General features: G+C 36.9%; 1 protein-coding gene across 3 annotated transcripts; it reads right to left on the minus strand.

Moving 5' to 3' along the window:
• Nucleotides 1–5,463: 5,463 nt before the first annotated feature.
• Nucleotides 5,464–15,926, minus strand: LOC137711361 (COP9 signalosome complex subunit 7). Of its 3 annotated transcripts, none has more exons than XM_068450589.2 (9): nucleotides 14,474–15,926; nucleotides 13,637–13,712; nucleotides 10,544–10,632; nucleotides 7,872–7,961; nucleotides 7,651–7,695; nucleotides 7,486–7,556; nucleotides 6,940–7,078; nucleotides 5,952–5,994; nucleotides 5,464–5,733 (listed from the first exon to the last, which is right to left on the minus strand). In XM_068450589.2, the coding sequence occupies exons 1-8, from the start codon at nucleotides 14,798–14,800 to the stop codon at nucleotides 5,986–5,988; spliced, it is 846 nt and encodes a 281-aa protein (XP_068306690.2). In that variant the 5' UTR covers nucleotides 14,801–15,926; the 3' UTR covers nucleotides 5,464–5,733; nucleotides 5,952–5,985. The 3 variants fall into 3 exon arrangements, with proteins under 3 accessions (XP_068306690.2, XP_068306689.2, XP_088552035.1); XM_068450588.2 differs by having other exon boundaries at nucleotides 5,952–6,043; XM_088695909.1 differs by lacking the exons at nucleotides 5,464–5,733; nucleotides 5,952–5,994 and having other exon boundaries at nucleotides 6,931–7,078.
• Nucleotides 15,927–17,993: the final 2,067 nt, after the last annotated feature.

Here is a 17,993-nt window from a genome sequence, read left to right on the forward strand (position 1 = left end):
GTTTCGATATCCACTGCCAGGTACATATTACGTACTATTATTATAATATTACACTTTTCAAAAAGGTTTTACAAAACTTTATTTTCAAGCACTCATCCTTGTTTTTTGCCCCTCCAGGATCTTAATGGCAGGAGTTTCATGACGACGAGGATTGCTAGTAAAAGCTCATGTAGGAGACTTTTTCTTTCGGTATAAATGTCCTTATGATGTTTTCACTGCAATTTACTTATGCTCTGAACATCACTTGTGTTAAATGGGTTCGTCCTTCTCACATGCGCACTCTAGAATTACTTACTTTAGGTTTAAATTAGTAGCACTTTCCACATCACATCAGTTTATGACTTTGTCACTTTCTGGGTATCGACCAGCACAACTCGATTCGGATGTCCAGGTGGATATTCCAGGTCGGGGTGTGTTAGTTTGGTTTCATTATCGACAATAACAGTAATATGAATACCACACTTATATCAGCTATAAAGATATATCAAGTATAACACATATTTCACAAAGTTTAAACAAGACAAATACCCCAATAATGATAAGTTCCCCAAGAAACTCCCTGTCCTCAATTTCAAAACTAAAATGAACATCTACATCACTACTGCAATATATAACTAAGCTCCACGTACTTGAGCAAGCTCCTTGATCACTCCTAACACTGTGTATTTCTTCTACTCTCTTTTATTTTCTAATTCTTCTCTCTACATATAAACTATAGGGTAAATATTAGTTTACTAGCCTCAAGTTTCGCGGTTTTCAACATTTGGTAGATGAAGTTTTTTTTCGTTCCAGAGTCATACCTAAAATGTTAATTTTGGGATAGTCTTAAGTCTTCCGTTAACTGATGACGTGGCGCCCATGTGGATAATGACTGGATGCCACGTGTCATTAAAGGGTCCACGTGGAAATTAAATTTTCAAAAAAAAAAAACAAAAATTCCCTCCCTTCTTTCCTTTGCAACCCTACCTTCCCTCATCTCTTCTGATCCATAGCCTGCCTCAGCTCCCCCAAATTGTAAAACACCTACAGTCTAGTCCCCATCTCGGCCTGGTTCAAACCTTCCATCCCTCTCTCCTCTGTACGCAACTGGTCTCCAGTCTTTTTGACATACTCGAGTTCAGAATCGACCACATCAATGCCGGTGAGGTCGTACTCGTTGTAGAGAGCTAAGATCTCGCAATGGAGTTGAGTGGCCTTGGCGAGATCGAGCCGCTCGGGGTCATCGGACGTGAGGGATCCGAGTTTACTGAAGAAGCGGAAGGCTCTATTAGAGTAGTGCAGAAGATCGAATGAGACATGGATTTTGGAGCTGGATGGTGAGGGTGCGGATAGAGGCGAATGGGTCGGAGAACTCGGATCGGGTGTGGTGAATGAAGGACTAGAGGGCGGCAACGGAAGATCGTATGGTGGAGAGGGCAGAGAGCTGGGCGTGGTGAAGGGAAGAGAGTTGGGCGAGGGGGTCAGAGTGGCGGGAGAGGACCTCGGAGCAGAGAGAATGAAGGGTACAGGTTGCAGAAGGGAGGGAGGGAGAGGGTTGGGGGAGGGAGAAGACGGGTGGGTTTTGTTTTTTGTTTTTTTTTTTTTTTAAATTTTAATTTCCACGTGTACTCCCTTAATGACACATGACGTCTAGTCATTGTCCACATGGGTGTTGCATTAACGGAAGACTTAACAGCCAGACTAACAGATATATGAGACTGTCCCAAAATTAACACTTTAGGTATGACTTTGGGACGAAAAAAAATTCATGTACCAAATGTTGAAAACCACGAAATCTGAGAGTAATAAACTGATATTTATCCTAAACTATATATATACTATGCGTGCAGAACTACCATATGCAACGTGCCTGAGAGATATGAAAAGATGATATAAAAATTTCTATTCAAAGTGCAACTATTTATAGGAAAAAAAAAAAAGGAACTTCAATGAAAAGCTGCGGTATTGTTCATTTTAATGAAAATTCATATTTGTACATTAAAAAATCAATCCTGATACTATTTATTTTACCCTTTATTTTATCATTATCGTTAAAACTTAAAACTTTCAAATATTTTTTCTTAAAAAAAAAAATAATAATAAAATAAAATAAAAAATTCAAGATTGGAACCTAAGCCTAGACTTTCCGCAACTATATAGACTGCTTACAGAGCAATCTAAAACCACCATGATTGCCACCTGCAGCCATAGACTCTCCACGACAGCTACCCCTTCACTTTCCGTGTTCTGCTTTTCTATTTTATGTGGTCATGGTTAAGTCAGATTAATATTTTATATTATTTTTTATCGAGATAATGAGACAAAAAAGAATAATAATAATAATAATATAAAATATTAAAGTGACTTAATCGTAACCACATAAATAAAAAGAATGAGAAATGGAAGGGCAGAGAATCTGCCTCCCTCCACGACACCCCTAGTTCCTCCACCTCCTGCTTAGGCTTCCACCGTTTTCTAGAAAACCTCCACCTCCCAGTTGCATAGCCTACACTAGTCAGCAAAATAGGGTATTGGAAAAATATTATTTTATGAAAGGGATAAGTATGAGGAGGCAGATGATACTAAGAAATTTCTCCTTGTCGATTAGAAGATTAAAAAGAGAGGTCTTTGTTTTTTGTTTGGCCCCTTATAAAAGGTTGGGCTAAGTTAAAATAAAACAAAGCTAAAACTATTTCCTATTTGAAATTAAAAATAACAATAAATTAAATTTTGGATTTCTACAAATTTCAACAAGAATCTAATTCTAATTTTATTTTATTCTAATTTTTCCTCAACTTAATTTCTCTTATTTTGATTACGAATTTGTAAACGAACCATTAGAATAATATTAAGTAAACTAACTTTTTAAGTCAAATTCTCTTTAACACAAAACTCCTATTAAAGCTGTAAGAAAATTTTGAAAAATGAGGACTAAAAGTCATTGAGTAGATTAAAAATTCTCGGTTTTCAAAATTTTCCGCAGCAAGCAAGTAAATTTTCCTACTTTGATAGTTGTCTTCAAAGTTTAGCCCACCTGAATTTTTTATCCAGGATACGTCCTTCTTTCAACGTCTCAACTATTCAAATGTCTCCAATTTACTCACATGTTTGAATCTTTAGTCTTCCAAGCAAGCAACATGTATCTTCTCAACTTGCTAAGAAATGTTTCAGTTTTTTGACTTTTTTGGGTAAACATATCTCTTGACAAAAACTAAGGAAAATGTTCATATACATGTCATCTAAACAATTTTCTCAAAGAAAGCAAATATATAATTTTCTTTTCATTCCATAATACCACTCAATGGCGGAGCCACGTCAAAAGCTACGGTGGGCTGTAGTTTAGGAAGGATTTGTGGCAATATGTATGTACTTTAGTGTATGGTATAATATAATAGACGAAGAAAGTGCAAGAAGAATTATTTTCTAATGAAACTAGCCCAGTACATATTTAGCACAACTAAAAATATAAAAATTATCATGAAAATTGTGATGTCATTTTGTTCAAGTTATGCTTTGATTCGGTTGGCTTTATATTATTTTCAATCAATTTTTTTTAAGATTGTCTTTACTTCTACTTTCATTGTTTTGTTTTCTGCTAGTTGTGAAGTTGTAATTGAGATAGTTAATGTATCAAGTTTTCTACCTTCTTTTTGTATTTGCATCTAGATACATGTGAAACTGGATGGTTTATTGTATTTTTTATAGTTTGCAATTGCGATGCTTATTGAGTTTATGACAAGCAGATTTTAAAGTATACAAATACAAAAGTTAAACTTAAACTTTTGTATACAACACGTAGGTAACAAAAAATATCATTTAATTTTAGGGTGATTTTTTTTTTTTTAGCTAGTCTACCCATAAAAAAGTTTATGGCTTTGCCCTTACCACTCTCAATAAATGTAGTTTTCACACCCATATTTTATTGATTTCAAAATCCTTTTTTTTTTTATAATGGAAAAATGGAAAAGAGGATCAAGGTATAAGGCAAAACATAAGTGTGATAATTGTTACCTTAATATATTACATGCACACAAGGAAATCCAGCCTGACCCAACCTACTCATGCTATCGATGTGGAAGCATCAATTTAGTTCCTGTGGGTTTTTGAGGATCAAAAGAAATTGTTAGAATTCCATGAAAAAGTCTTGGGAGCTAAGATGCATGCGAGTTTCAAACGACCATAAAACCCTAGTTGTTCTTGCCCCGGGTTTTCCAACTTCCTCAGCCGACCTTTCTCTCTTTTCTATGGTGTTTTCATAGTTGTCCGGGCCTAACACCAGTCACTTTCTCAAACTTAATCAAACTACCTTCTATGGCTTAATCAACTTAAGCCCTTCCTCGTTGGTCATGACCCTCGGGCTATAACTATTAGGATTCCTAAGTAGGAAGGAAATCTGGTTACAATATTTGTAGAAATGGAATTCTAATTAGGATTTTATTCTTTCAAGATTAGTCTAAAGTAGAATATCATTCTATTAGGGTTGTAGAAATGCACTTGTAGATTTTGCCTTTTGTCTCAGGCCATTGTATGACAAATTACATGCATTGTTCTAAAAATCCCCGCCGAGCACCGTCTAGGCGCTAGACGGCTGACAACCGTCCCGATTAATGCCTAGGTATTTGAAAATTAAGAAATGGCTCCTAGACTTGCTGAGGCACCCGCCTAGCCCGTCCAGGCACCTGCCTAGGTTGCGACTTAGACAGAAAACAAATAATTTTCATTTTGCATTTTATTTTTTTCAATAAATTGTAAGAGACTTGTTGAATACTTAAATAAACATACTTTATATGCTTGCTTCCCATATTTTCATTATGTTCCAATACGTCATAATATATAAGTCATTCTATTTTGTAGTTTTAAGTATAAATAAACACTTATTTACACGAAATATAATAGATTTACTTAAATCCGCCTAGTCCGCCTAAGCGCCTGCCTAGGCGCCTAGGCACTAAGCCCCAGTCCGCCGCTCGATTAGTGCCTAGCGTCTTTTAGAACCTTGATTGCAGGTAGTTGTACTTGTAAGTAAGGTTTTATATGCAATATGCGTTGTAATACTAACACCTAACGTAGAAGAATTTTAAAGGAAAACAAGAACAAGTTTTTGGCGCGCACATGAGTGCATGCCTAGAAGCTAGTTACAAATGAAATTAGAACGGTGTGAGATCCAAATGTTTTTTTTTTTTTTTTTTTTTTTTTTTAAACAAGAACCAAATTACAAATAAGATCCTTGACGGATCGTTATACCAAACATATTAGCATTTATTAGCAAACCAGACACATGAATGATCATATTTATGTCCTAGCATAGCAAATCCATCAAGCTCCTACTGACAGATCCAAAAGCAACTTACTGCATTTGACCAAAATGTGAAAGTTCTTTAGGTTTATAAAAGCACTTCTTTATGAAGCACTCCCAAAGATATATTCCAAGGAAAACTAGAATTTTACTAAAAAGTTCGACTTACTGCAATAAAGTGCACTCCGTTGGATGAACCTTTAAAATTGTATATAAAAAAAAGACCAGTTTGAAAAACCAAAATCATCACTCTAGGAATGGATTGTCGGAAACTAATTTTGCCACACCAGTTCTAAGTTATAAATACACATGAAGTTTCGAAATGTCTCTACGCAAGCAAGTGTGCTATACAACCATCCTTAAGCAACTGAGCATGAAATAATTAAGCTCTCTGAATATGGCAGTGCTCCAGATATAAACCCACTCCTTGCACTCGTCAACTTATTGGCGACCTCCTCCTGCAATACGAATTTCATAAGATTAAAAGGGAATGATTTCTGATGCAATCCATACATTATATGCTAGCCTGAACCGAATGGATATGCTCATACTGTCAACAAGGCCACAGTAATTAACACACATCACTTTGGTTCATCGCCATTGATACAGACATTTTAATTTTGAAGGGGTGGAGGTATAATAAAAACACATGGTTAAGATGTCTGAATTTTAATACCTCTTGGTTCGGGTTCGATCTTCTTCATAGTCCATTAGTCCAGCTGTTTCACCAAACAGAATGTCATCAATGGCTTGGAAGTCTCGCCCACCCTGTGCCAAGTAAGTAAAACAAGTTGACCAATATATATCACAACCACGAAAATTTCTCCCTCCCTCCCTCCCCAGGGCATTTTAGAAGTACATGAAAAAGAATCCTAGTTAACCAAGCTTCTGAGTCTCCCCCAAGTAGGTACCCCTAATTCTCACAGCTTTTGATACAGAGAAAACAACAGAAACTGGGATCCGTGGAGGTAAACTTTCTAGAGTTTTTGAAAAAGGAAACAGTTTTAATTGCTTGCCCTTTTATTTGGAATATTTTCTGTATTTTGACAGGTTGAAGTTGTATGAAATTTGTTGTATCTTGGTTCTAGGCTCCTAGCATGCTGCCAAGTTTGATAAAAGCTCTTCTATACAAAACAAAAAGGAAATTTGTCCTAGACATATAAAGAATAGTGGCAGTCCACAATATGGAAACCAAAAACTTAACTAATGCATACCCACAAAGGCATCTCATCTACCTTTTTCTTATATTTCATTTTTTTTTATTCCGAAAAGATGAGGAAGAAAAGATAAACAACAAAAAGCTAAATAACCGAAAACTCTCAGACACACTAAAGAACCTCTGCCTGCCAGTCAAGCCAAATAAAAGAGAAGACACTAAACTCAGTAGAAATGAAGCCCAGAAAGCTGACAAAAACTGCTCTGTCCCGTTACTCAACCCCTACTCCCACATAATGTTTAAAAATCCTTTATTTCTTTCCAACAATACCACCCATAGCACAGCCAGAACCAAGCACCCCCAGATAAGCCTGGCGGCCCTGGCCTTTTTTCCCTTATAGGACATCTTATGACTCCAGCAAAGAAAAGAGAAGCAATCCTAGATGGTGCATCACAAATAACACAAAACAAAATTATGACTACATAGGTTGATGATGGATTCAACTTACCTTGTTATTGACAGACTTCTTTACTTCTTCCACCCTGTCCTTGACTGCCTTTTTGTGTATTGCATCCAACTCACACTTTTTATCTGCCCATTTGATCTTCTCTTCAATTGTCAGAAGCGCATTGTTTGTAGTGTCTAGCCTGATAGTTTCAAATTATTACTATAATCATCATCTACTCAAGATTTTTTAAACAGTACTCTTTTCTACATTACGATAACTAAAAAAACGTTTTTGGAACAGAAAATGTCCAGGTAACAATTTGTTTATCATGATGTAAGCTTTTGTTTTCACTTTTCAGTTTTCTAAAAAATAAAAAATAAATAAAAAATAAATGAAAACGGAAAAGTACTCGAGTTTTCAAGTTTCATTCTTTTGAAAACTGAATTAGATGAGAGTGGGAAAAGTGCAAATACACAAAATGAGTGGGAAAAAGACCCACGCCTCACTCATTTAATAAATTAAGGGAAGAGTGCAAATACACAAAATGATGAGAGTGGGAAAAAGACCACAGACAGAGTGACCAACTAAATACAGAAATATGCATACCAATCATCTAAAGTCTGTATCAGATTCCCTAGTTGTCCAGGTCTCAAATCCCTCCCAGCTGCAAACTGAACCTGGAAATAAAATGATGATTAAGATAGAACATTGAATCCAAAACATATAGGAAATCATCAAAAGAGTCAAATGTAATAATCAAGGATATCCAACCTCGAAAGATCTTCTCAAATGATCCAACTTCCCTTTGACTATGCCCTATACATAAGACAATGAAAGATTAGCCTTTTTCAGCTTGCAACCCTTTCAGTATTTCCTTATTACTGGCTTGAAAGAAATCATCTCATAAATTGAGAACAAATATATTCTTTTCTTTTAAAACCAATGGAATTTATGACATTTTTTTTTCTCATTAATGAATAGGGGGCACATACCGCATACATGCAATCATTGATAAGAAAGTCTTCAAGTTCGCGCACATTTGAAAGATCAAGCTGCTCAAGAAGTTGATCGTATGATATAACCTGGTAAAAACAGAAAACTTTAGAAACTGTAGAATACCTACCAACTCAGAAGGTCCATATGTCAGCTATATTACTCTAAGATCAGGAATTTAGGAAGGAAAAGAATGTTCATTGGATATTCAAGACGAAAGGACAGGATACCCACCATGGTATTTGTTTGGATAAGAACATAATTTTATTAATTAGTAAGGAAGAAAAGCTGGACAGAGGTTCAAGGCCGAAGGGGTAGAGGAAGACCTAGAAGAACTTTGGAAGAGACTCTAAGAAAAGACTTAGTACTTGGATCTAACGGAAGACATGATACACAACGGACCGCAATGGCGTTCTAGGATTCATATAGCCGACGTTGTTGTTGTTGTAGTAAGGAAGAAAAGCTACAGCTACAATCATGGTAATAAGTTCATCATAACCAGTCTAATTCTATCAACAGAAAAAAAAAAAAAAGTCCCACTACTCAATTCAAACACCAACCCCCTACCCTTTAATAAAAATGGAACTAGAAGCTGGAAACTAATTTTATCCCAAAAGGAATTAAACAACCTACCTCTTTCTGATCGAACCCAAAAAGAAGCCCACATTGCACACTGCCAAAGGATAAAGTGATTTTCCCAATACCCCAGCTAGTTTCCACCAGCAACAAACACCCAGATGTTTTGGCAAACTGTGTTTGCTTTTCTAACCTAATCCAGCCAATTTTCTCCATGAAATAAAAGGGGCCAAATAAAAAATATTCCAAATCCTTTTGCTTTTCTTTAAAGAAGTCTAGAAACCCTTCAACATGTTATGCATGTGATGAAGGATAAGTTACTGCAGAAGAAGAAAGGTAAATAGAGAAAAAAAAGGGGGATGTGGAAGAGAGAAAGTAGGATAGCAAAGTCAGGATAGTACCCTTAGTTTTTAAATATAATATTAGACTTATGTTACATAAAAGGGACATAACTATTTTATCTCTTTGGTTGATAAAGAGGGTTTTCTTCAATAATAGTGTAGATTATAAGTCAAGGGATGCGTACTATCCTTTGATTATTTTACTTTTCCCTCCGGTTTCCAGCCAACATCAAACTCCCAGAAATCCCTGAGGAAAACTTCTAACGATGATAAAGCTCAGGAAGATATCTTCCACAGCACATAACAAGGGGGTAGTCATCTTATAAACAGCATTTAGAGCCAGCCATGAAATAATTTACCTAAACTTATTAGAATCACTATATATGAGAAGTATTTATTCTTATTTTTGTTTCTAGTTTTAATTTGGTCTTATAGGAGAACGCTATCATGATTCATTTGAGGCAACTTATGTTTGCAAGTGGGCCCACACTATTCCGTAGAGCATATAATGAATAAACTTGAGGAGGCAGCACCACAGCAGCTATAATTTTTTCTGAGGCTCCCTTCCCCTTTTCATCTCTTTGCCCCATCTTTTCTCACCTTCGTAAAATATGATAACCACCAGAAAAGGAGACAACTTTTAGTGCATAATATTGATTTTGAAAGGATCATGGGAGGCTTACCCTATGTCAACATTTACTTACAAAAACATAAAGAGTAAGAATAGTTTCAGTTTCCCTAACTTATGCCTATAATGAATTCTGAGTATTTTGTGCATAAGAACCAACATTTTAGTGGCTGAAGAAGTTCCTACTGCTGCACGAGCCTTTTCCCATTTATAGAGAAAGAAGCATGGACGTGTGGTTTCCTCACATACCCCAAAGAAGGTCAACAATGGTTTATTCTAGTGGAGGCCGTGGTGGTACAGAGGTAGTGATCACATAGAGCATGGTACCTTTGATATTTGTGTGGCCAATACTGAGAGTCATGGTCATATAGAAAACAGAATGGTCTAAACAGTTTCTGCCAGAGTCACAGAGTATAGGGTAATGAAGAAATAAATGTTCTATCAGCTCTCCTTCAACAATTTAGATAGGCTTAGAATAGACCTCCTAGTTTGGACAATTTTTATGTGATCATTTTTAGTTCTGCCTGTAGTTTCTTTCCTAGTTATGTGAGTAATTTTTGGTAAGCATTTGGGATGCAAAAATTAAGTTCACTAGTAGGTCCACTAAATTTTTTTTTTTTTTAGGCCCACTCTCTTTTGTCCTGCTCATATACATAAACTGGAGAGGAATAGCCACAATTTCTTCTGATCCTCCTTCTTCCTCTCTTTTTTATCCCCCAATCTCTGAATCTTTGCTATCTTCATCTAATGCAACTTCCAACTTCACTGATAAAAAAGTTCTAGCCTTACTTTGTCTCAGAATTTCAAAAGCAAGCTTTTTACCACCTAGGCAACAAGACCTTGAGAAATCTCATATGAACATTGATTTGAGAAATACACGAACTAAAGCAATTTCACCCAAAGCCCCTATATTCTACACATGGAAAAATGAGGTAGCTTTCTTTCCTGGCACAAAAGTAAAATATTTGACCATTGTAAGAAATTTTAAGAGATATTAAACTGCATTAGTGTAAGTTCCATAATCCAATAAGGGACTAGTCGGCAATTTCAAGTAAGATATAACCAGACTGCAACTATAAAAATAGGGTCCAGCAATAAGAGTATGATATCGAGCTAATTCTTATACCCTGTTCATCTCAGCTAGAGAAAGCACAGTAAGTTGCTTCAGCTTGGTGATTTGATCTGGGACTAGTGGTGGAAGACGGCTAGCATTACCTGCCACTCATTCAGTCAATAAATTTCTCATTCATAGGTATGTGAAATAAGGAATATAAAAATTTCAAGTGTCACTGCCAATGTCAAAATCCAATGAAACAACTAAAAATATGACTCATCTAAGATCTTATGGCTCCTTAAACAACATCTCGTCCAATACAGAGATAATTTATGTAGTAGTAACATAAGTAGACCTGACAATTTCACATCATTAGATCCCAAACAATCAAATAAACTGAAGCGCTAAGCTGCCTTACACATTGAGCACTAATGAAAGGCAACAGTGGCTTGATAATAATATTGTTGATTGTCCCCATGACGTTGTACAACAAGTACACAATGAACAAGGACAACTTTTAGTTTTGCAGGTAATGTTTGTCAATGTATGCATACCAAGAAGGCTCCTAACACTAGCTGGTCTCTCAGTTATTATGAAGTTGTGTAACATACCGCAATAACTTTGCTATTTACTGAACTAATTTTCATCACTCCCTTCCTGAAGTATTAAAGGTGATGGAATCAAGGTTCAGAAACTCTGCCTTTTTAAGTATATAACCGCAAAATTTTTCTTTTACGTCATAATGAAAGATGGCATGCTATGATGGGATAGAATGCTATTTAAGGAAAAACATATTCATAAAATAGTGTCTTGAATATGTGGTGATACAGAAAAGGAAAAAATACAAAATGACCACATACACAATTAGCTTGGGGAAAATGAAATAGAACAGGCTCCTAGAGTTTGGACATTTCAAATACGATTAATGGATGTACCAGTTCAAAGTAGTGTCTTATCAGTATTTAGTGTAGTATTAAAGTAAGAGGACAGAAAACAACATGGGTGGGGATAATTAAAAAATATATAACAGCATCCTACTAATATAATAAATAAGCCCTGGTGGGATAAAATGGATAAGCATGAATAGGTGGGACAAGGCTCTACAATTGTTTAGGTTTATATCAAACCTGCCAGAGGAAAATGTATCAATGTTACCCTTCATTTCCAGAACTATGACGCTTTTCACAGCATATGCAAGCATACCAGAACACACCAAAACATACCAATCACAGTTGGGAGTATGAATCCCACATCAGGTCAATTGGTTTTATGGTGGACCATCAACTTTTAAGTCTCACCCCCCCCCCCCCCCTTCTTCTCCTTCTCATGTCACATCCACTTCAGAAGCTACCTGTACCATCTCTGCTTCTTCCATTTCTTCTCGCCCCACATCATCTGCAGTGGTTCCCTCCATCGCCTCTGCTTCTCTCCCTCCAGCCCTAATCTGGCCCACTTTCTTAAGCTTACAGTGACCAATTTTCTTACCTGGGCTTTTCAGATACGCCTGTTTCGCTTTGGACATGATTTATTTAAGTACGTCAACAGTTCGTTTCTTGCGCCTGCTGCTCGTCTGCCTGCTTCTGGCGATGCCCCTGCCCAACCTAATAAGCATCTTCAATTGTTCAAGGTTGATCAACTTGTCTACAGCTACTTGGTTTCCACCCTCTCTGAATCTACTATGTCTCTCGTTGTTGGCAAGACTTCTGCCAAGGAGATTTGGAATGCACTCCATCAACACTTTTCCCAAGCCTCCCTTGCCAATTCAATGAATCTCTGTTTTTTGTCTTCTTGATATGACCAAGGGCACTCGCTCGATTCATGAATATTTGAAGGGGGCCAAGTCCTTGGCTGATGATTTAGCCTCTATCCATCCGCCCGTCTGACTCAGATCTTCTTCGCGGACTCGGGAAGACTATGTCATGTTTGTGACTTCCATTCTGCAGCTGGATGCTCTTCCTTCCTTCAGTAATTTGCGGGCTCGTCTGCTCACCTATGAGGATCAGTGTAATCGCCTTAATTCTACTGCTCCTGCCCATGCCCTCATGGCTGCCCAAAACCGTCCTCCACCGCAACAGCTGCTTGTCCAGCATCAGCAGCAACAGCAGTATGTTCCCCAGCCATAGTAGCAGCAAGCACCCGCCATGGTGGTTTGGGCCGGTGTTGAGGTGGTTTTTGTCATTGACGTGGTCGCGTGGACGTGGCAATTATCAGCAGGATAATAATTAGGGTCCTCAACCTAATGTGGCTCCTGGGGTTCTTGGTGCATCCACTGCAACTCTCCCGGCAACCATTTCACAGCCTGCCCCCACCGTCTTAACATGGCTCCTTGTGCAGGCTTTCAAGCCTTCATAGCGAGTGTCCCTCCTGCTCCACACAAATACTATGATCCCACATGGTACATAGACACCGGCGCAACCCACCACATGACTTGTAATGGTGCTAATCTTTAGGACTCGACATCTTATAATAAATACAAATTTCAATTCTTTTTTCTTGAATATATTATTACCCCCACAAAAAAAAAACTAATGTCGGCACTCCAAAAGAAGAATCCCACCACATCCATGCAACCAATTTGTTCGCAGTATGAATCCCACATCAGGGAAACAAGGAACCTTGTATGTTCTTATAAGTAATGGGCTACTACTCATATTGCCAATTGGTTTTATGGTGAAACCTAAACTTTCTTCATGGTATCAGAGCATATTGTCTCTCATGTAAAGCCCAACCGCCACACGTGCTCTACCTCACTCGATTTGTGTTGTCCACATACTAGGCTTGAAACTTAGCCACACATAAGGGGGCGTGTTGAGAGTATGAATCCTACATCTGGGAAAGGAGGGACCTTGCAGGTGCTTATATGTAATCGAGCTACTCCATATATTGCCAATTGGTCTTATGGTTGAACCTCAACTATCTTCAATCACTGATATCACCTTCTATTTTAAACTATGACTAGATGAATCCTTGATAGTTTCGAGACTCTAGAAAACTGTAAAACCTTTGGTATCCAATACCAAACATCTAATGTTTTCAAACAACGAAAAACATCCTTATTTAACTAGTTGGCAAAATGAAAAAAGTTAATTTAATTGAAGGACAAATAAAAGTATATAATGTATCCCCGCAGGTGGTGCAAAGCAGTTTGTGCAGAAAGTTTCTTACTCTTATAGTCGCTCCATGTTCCATAAGCAAAGAGGCGAAGCAGATCAATGTATACAGCATATCCAGTTCCTTGAAGCTGCATTGAAATTAATTTACAAGAGTAGAAAAATAATATGGTCAAGAATCAAACAATGTCAAGTAAGATAATCAAGGAATGGTGATTTGATAGTCAAATCGAGAACCAAGAGTAAAACTTAACTACACTAATAAAGAAAGAAAATAAAATGGGACGGCATGCTTTACCCCCTTATTTCACCTTTCGCAATTCCAGTAAACAAAGTTATATCAATAACATGAAAAATAAAAGAAATTTTATTGGATTGTTAGTTAACACTAAAGAAAGCACAAATTCAATTAGCTCATCAAAGACACCATCTACTAGGCTCCAATTTCGATGCGGGATTAATACTAAGTAAGTGATCTCTTTGGGCTCTAATGGGTATCCATATTTTCCATATTTAACCAAACATGCATATCAGATATATGATTAACATTCCCTTTGTTTTAAATTTCTCAAAACGCCTTCTATTTTCTATATTGAAATAAAACACAAATTATATTGGAACTCATTCTAATTTGATATTAAAAACCACTTTCTAGTTTCTAATATTGGGATCACATACTAAATCAAACCCAAATTTACAATCTTGCATAAAACCCAAACGAGAACACTAATTACCTTCAAAATCAACAAATACTAGAAAATCTAAGGGATACCCAGAAGCTCTAAAGCATGGGACTAGCAGAATCTAAAAGCACTTAACCAAAAAGCACAAATTTGAAACAAAACCCAAATTGTTTTCAGGCAAGCAACAACAAGAAAGCAAAGAGAGTTACCTCGAGCACATTGGGGACAGCCAAAATCTCAGAGAAAGCGAAAAGAGAAGAATGGGAGGTGAGTTGGACTATGAGGCTGACGAGAGAGGACCCCTGGAGACTAGAGGCTTGCTTCACGAAGTGCTCGATCACTTGAGCTTGCTTCTGCTCTACCTCCATGGAACCCCTCTTTGAGAACGGAAAGAAAAAACCCAGATTTTGGTGGGAAGAGAGAGCTTTTTCTTTTCTTTTTCTTTTTTTTGGTAAACGGAAAGAGAGGGCTTGAAAAGACGAATTGAAGGATGAATTTTGGTGGTTTTGGAGGAGGGAATATTGGGTCCTGTACATTTGATATTTATATTATTTTGTTTTGGGCGAAATTTATAGTAATGATCAAAAGGTTTGGGCTGGTCACCGATCGGTTTTCTCCCTTCTCATTCTCAACTCTCTCCCGCTTCTCTTTTTATCTTTTTTTGGTATTATTATCTCTACAAAAAATATAAAATATTGATGTGATTTAATTGTAACCGTTTAAATATAAATAAAGGGAACAGGAGAGAAATTAGAAGGAGAGAGAACCTCCTCCCTACCGATCAACCCAACTAAGTAGGGTGGAGTTAAGTTAGAGTATTATTGATTTACTAAACAAGTAAATTGTAACAATGGTCAATCAACTTTAATCTAATTAGAGCAATGTTTCCTCAACTAAAAAGTCATGACCATTGGTCCCTTAACTCATCAAAACGTGCAGCTATAATTCCCTTTATCAACTCCGTCAGAATGAGTCATATTGGAGGACTATTGTTACAATTGGGTTAAAGTTGAGCTATCATTGGTAAAGTTGAGGGATAAATTCTCTAATTGGGTTAAAATTGAGCGACCTCATTTGGTTTTTTATATTTGCCCCTTGATTCAACCTCACATGCGCAATATTTGACTCATTTTGACAGAAGTTCTAACGGAGTTGACAAAAAGGACCATAGATGTGCATTTTGATGAGTTAAGGGACCAATAGTCATGATCATTATTACAATTTCCTCTATTAAATTAATAAAAGGCGGTTCTTTTAACACAAATCCCCGCGCAGAAGGAATTTTAGAAGAACGCAAAATAAAAATGAAAATGGAAATTTTATTTGAACTCATATAACCTCTTTCTATACTTAACTTACTCTCTACTCCCATATTACCTTTAATTGAATTCTTATAGAAAATAAAAACCCAAAATCAACGTATCGAAGTTCATTCTATGCCATACATGTCACTTAATTAATCTTTTATGAAGATTAGCACTGTCAGCCATGGCGTGCATTTGGAAGTGTTCATTGAATTTTTCCTCATCACAGTCGGAGGAGACAAAAATTATATGAAACTCTTTGTCTCCCACTCAAAGCATTTCATAAAGTCTCATCATCTGAGAGGTAAGAGTCTTGCAAGGCCCACACGAATTTGCTGAGAAATAAAGGCACGCCATCTTCCCATTGCATGACAATAAGGTTACCTAATAATCTCATAATTTAAACAAGATTATGTTTTAATTATCATAATCAAGATAAAAAATTCACCTCTGAAATTGAAGGCATGTTTTTCTATGCTACGAACCTACTTGAAAATCATGTTCCTATATTTTCATGAAATTGAAACATTTTTGAAGTCCAACAACCAAATTAAATTATGACTCATTGAAACAAGAGGAAGACGGGGAAGCTTTTGGAGACTACATACATGCATTTCTTTCACCAGATAGAAGGAACTCAACACCTTCAAATTCAAGGACAATCGCTATATTGCTACTATGCATTGCCATCAGAACTACAAGCAAAGTATAGCCTCCACGAATGAAACAAAAAGAAAGCATGATATTCACACAAGTAGCTAGACTTTAAAATTTTAAATCCTATATATGTTTTTGCTAGTAATTATGCTTTGAAAAAGGGGTTGATTGTGAAATGAAACGAAAAAAAATTGCATAAATCGATTCATACCTTAGTTGAAGGATTCAAAACTTCACAATCATCATCTCCATCATTCAAAAAGAGCTTGTCTTTCTCTGTGAGAACGTCTTAGACTTTTAGCTAGAATGAACGGAGGATAAAGATTCGGTGATATTAGGTTTGATTATTGGGTATAAGTTTGTTGATAAATTTTAGTTTTATTGTTGTTTGGGCCCAAAATAATGTTTTGGGCCGAGCCTGGACTTGTTCTTAGTCTAATAAGAAATATCAGGAATTTTCTTTATTATGGGCCAAGTCCAGAAGAATTTGGCCAAATCCTATCAGAAAATGGTTTTGCTTGGATAAGGGTGAAGTGGTCGAATCCTAGTGCAATAAGGATTCTTCAGAAATTAAGGATGCTTCGAATAAAAAAAGATGTCGATTGAATTTGCGTGATTAAAGAGCTTGATTCAGAATCCTATGGGAGTTAGGATTGGTCAAAACCTAATCAGATTAGGATGAGGAATTCTAGTCCGAGTAAAATTTTAACTCGATTATCAAGGAAGTTTATACTATAAATAGAGAAGGTAGTGCATCATTTTAACCCCATCCAATTCAACACACAACTGCCCCGTGGAAACTTCTCAAACACCTTGAGATTTTTATTTTATTTTCTCCCGCCAATACATCTTCAATTTGGATAAACAGCATTGTGGATGCAACCAGCGACGTCTTCAGTTTGGATAAACAGCACTGAAGCCGTAGAATTAGCCGACCGATGAGCACCTTCAGTTTGGAAAGGGTCATCTCATCAGCCTTCTTGGCGAAGTGAGGTGTTACCAGGCTCAGCACATTGAAAGCTGAGTTTATTTTATGATTGGATACTCAAGTACATTTTCAAGTTCGGCATTCAGACGGCCGGACCACATTTACAATCAAGATACTTATCTCTTTTAAGTATTTTTGTCCGTACAGTCTGGTACCAGTTCGGCATATTTATATTTGCACAAATATAATTACTAGGACCGAACCCGGTGCCGACGATTCATGAACTTCGAACAAACTAGCAGTCTTGTCTTCAGGCTCTAAAACCCAAAAGCCGAGATGATTTCTTTCCTCAGCCACAATTGCAAGACTTCGAAGTCAGCAGCGCGCCCAATGCCACATCAACATACATTTTACTGCCCACCAGAGCTCGGCTGACGAATTGGCACACCCCGCATTCAACCAAAGAACGTAGTTAGCTTGTTAATTACTCAGCATGTATGCCACGTAGGCTAGGTAGTTTTTAAGATCAACATTTTGGCATGCCCAATGGTACCCAGTGCTAAAGCTACGAAGTTCATGACCATTGAGACACGGTCAATAAAAAAGAAAACAACTATGGGAAAAACAACTACCAGTTTAGCACTTATAGTTCAAAGTCAAGTCTATAGTAACGTGTCGCAGGCACATGATCTTCCTGTTGTTGTGACACCGAAAGCCACTGGCACAATTCACCAAGATACGAAAATTAATCTCGGTAGTCAGAACCATGATGTCGTGGTCTTCACCTAAACTACTAGGATGGAAAATGATGGTTTTATCGAAGGCCCAGTATAGGATTGT

Source organism: Pyrus communis, chromosome 6, assembly GCF_041283825.1.
Source record: "Pyrus communis isolate YQ-2024b chromosome 6, ASM4128382v1, whole genome shotgun sequence".
Classification (NCBI taxonomy): Eukaryota; Viridiplantae; Streptophyta; class Magnoliopsida; order Rosales; family Rosaceae; genus Pyrus; species Pyrus communis.

What these genes read in the sequence shown, in the direction of transcription:
- LOC137711361 (XM_068450588.2), bottom strand. Translation starts at nt 14,800, where the DNA reads ATGTACAGGACCCAATATTCCCTCCTCCAAAACCACCAAAATTCATCC. An exon ending in CTCTAGCTGAGATGAACAGG is followed by an intron (nt 7,962 to 10,543) that starts GTATAAGAATTA and finishes TGTTTTTACCAG; the next exon opens with GTTATATCATACGATCAACT. An exon ending in ATTTGAGAAGATCTTTCGAG is followed by an intron (nt 7,557 to 7,650) that starts GTTGGATATCCT and finishes TTTTATTTCCAG; the next exon opens with GTTCAGTTTGCAGCTGGGAG.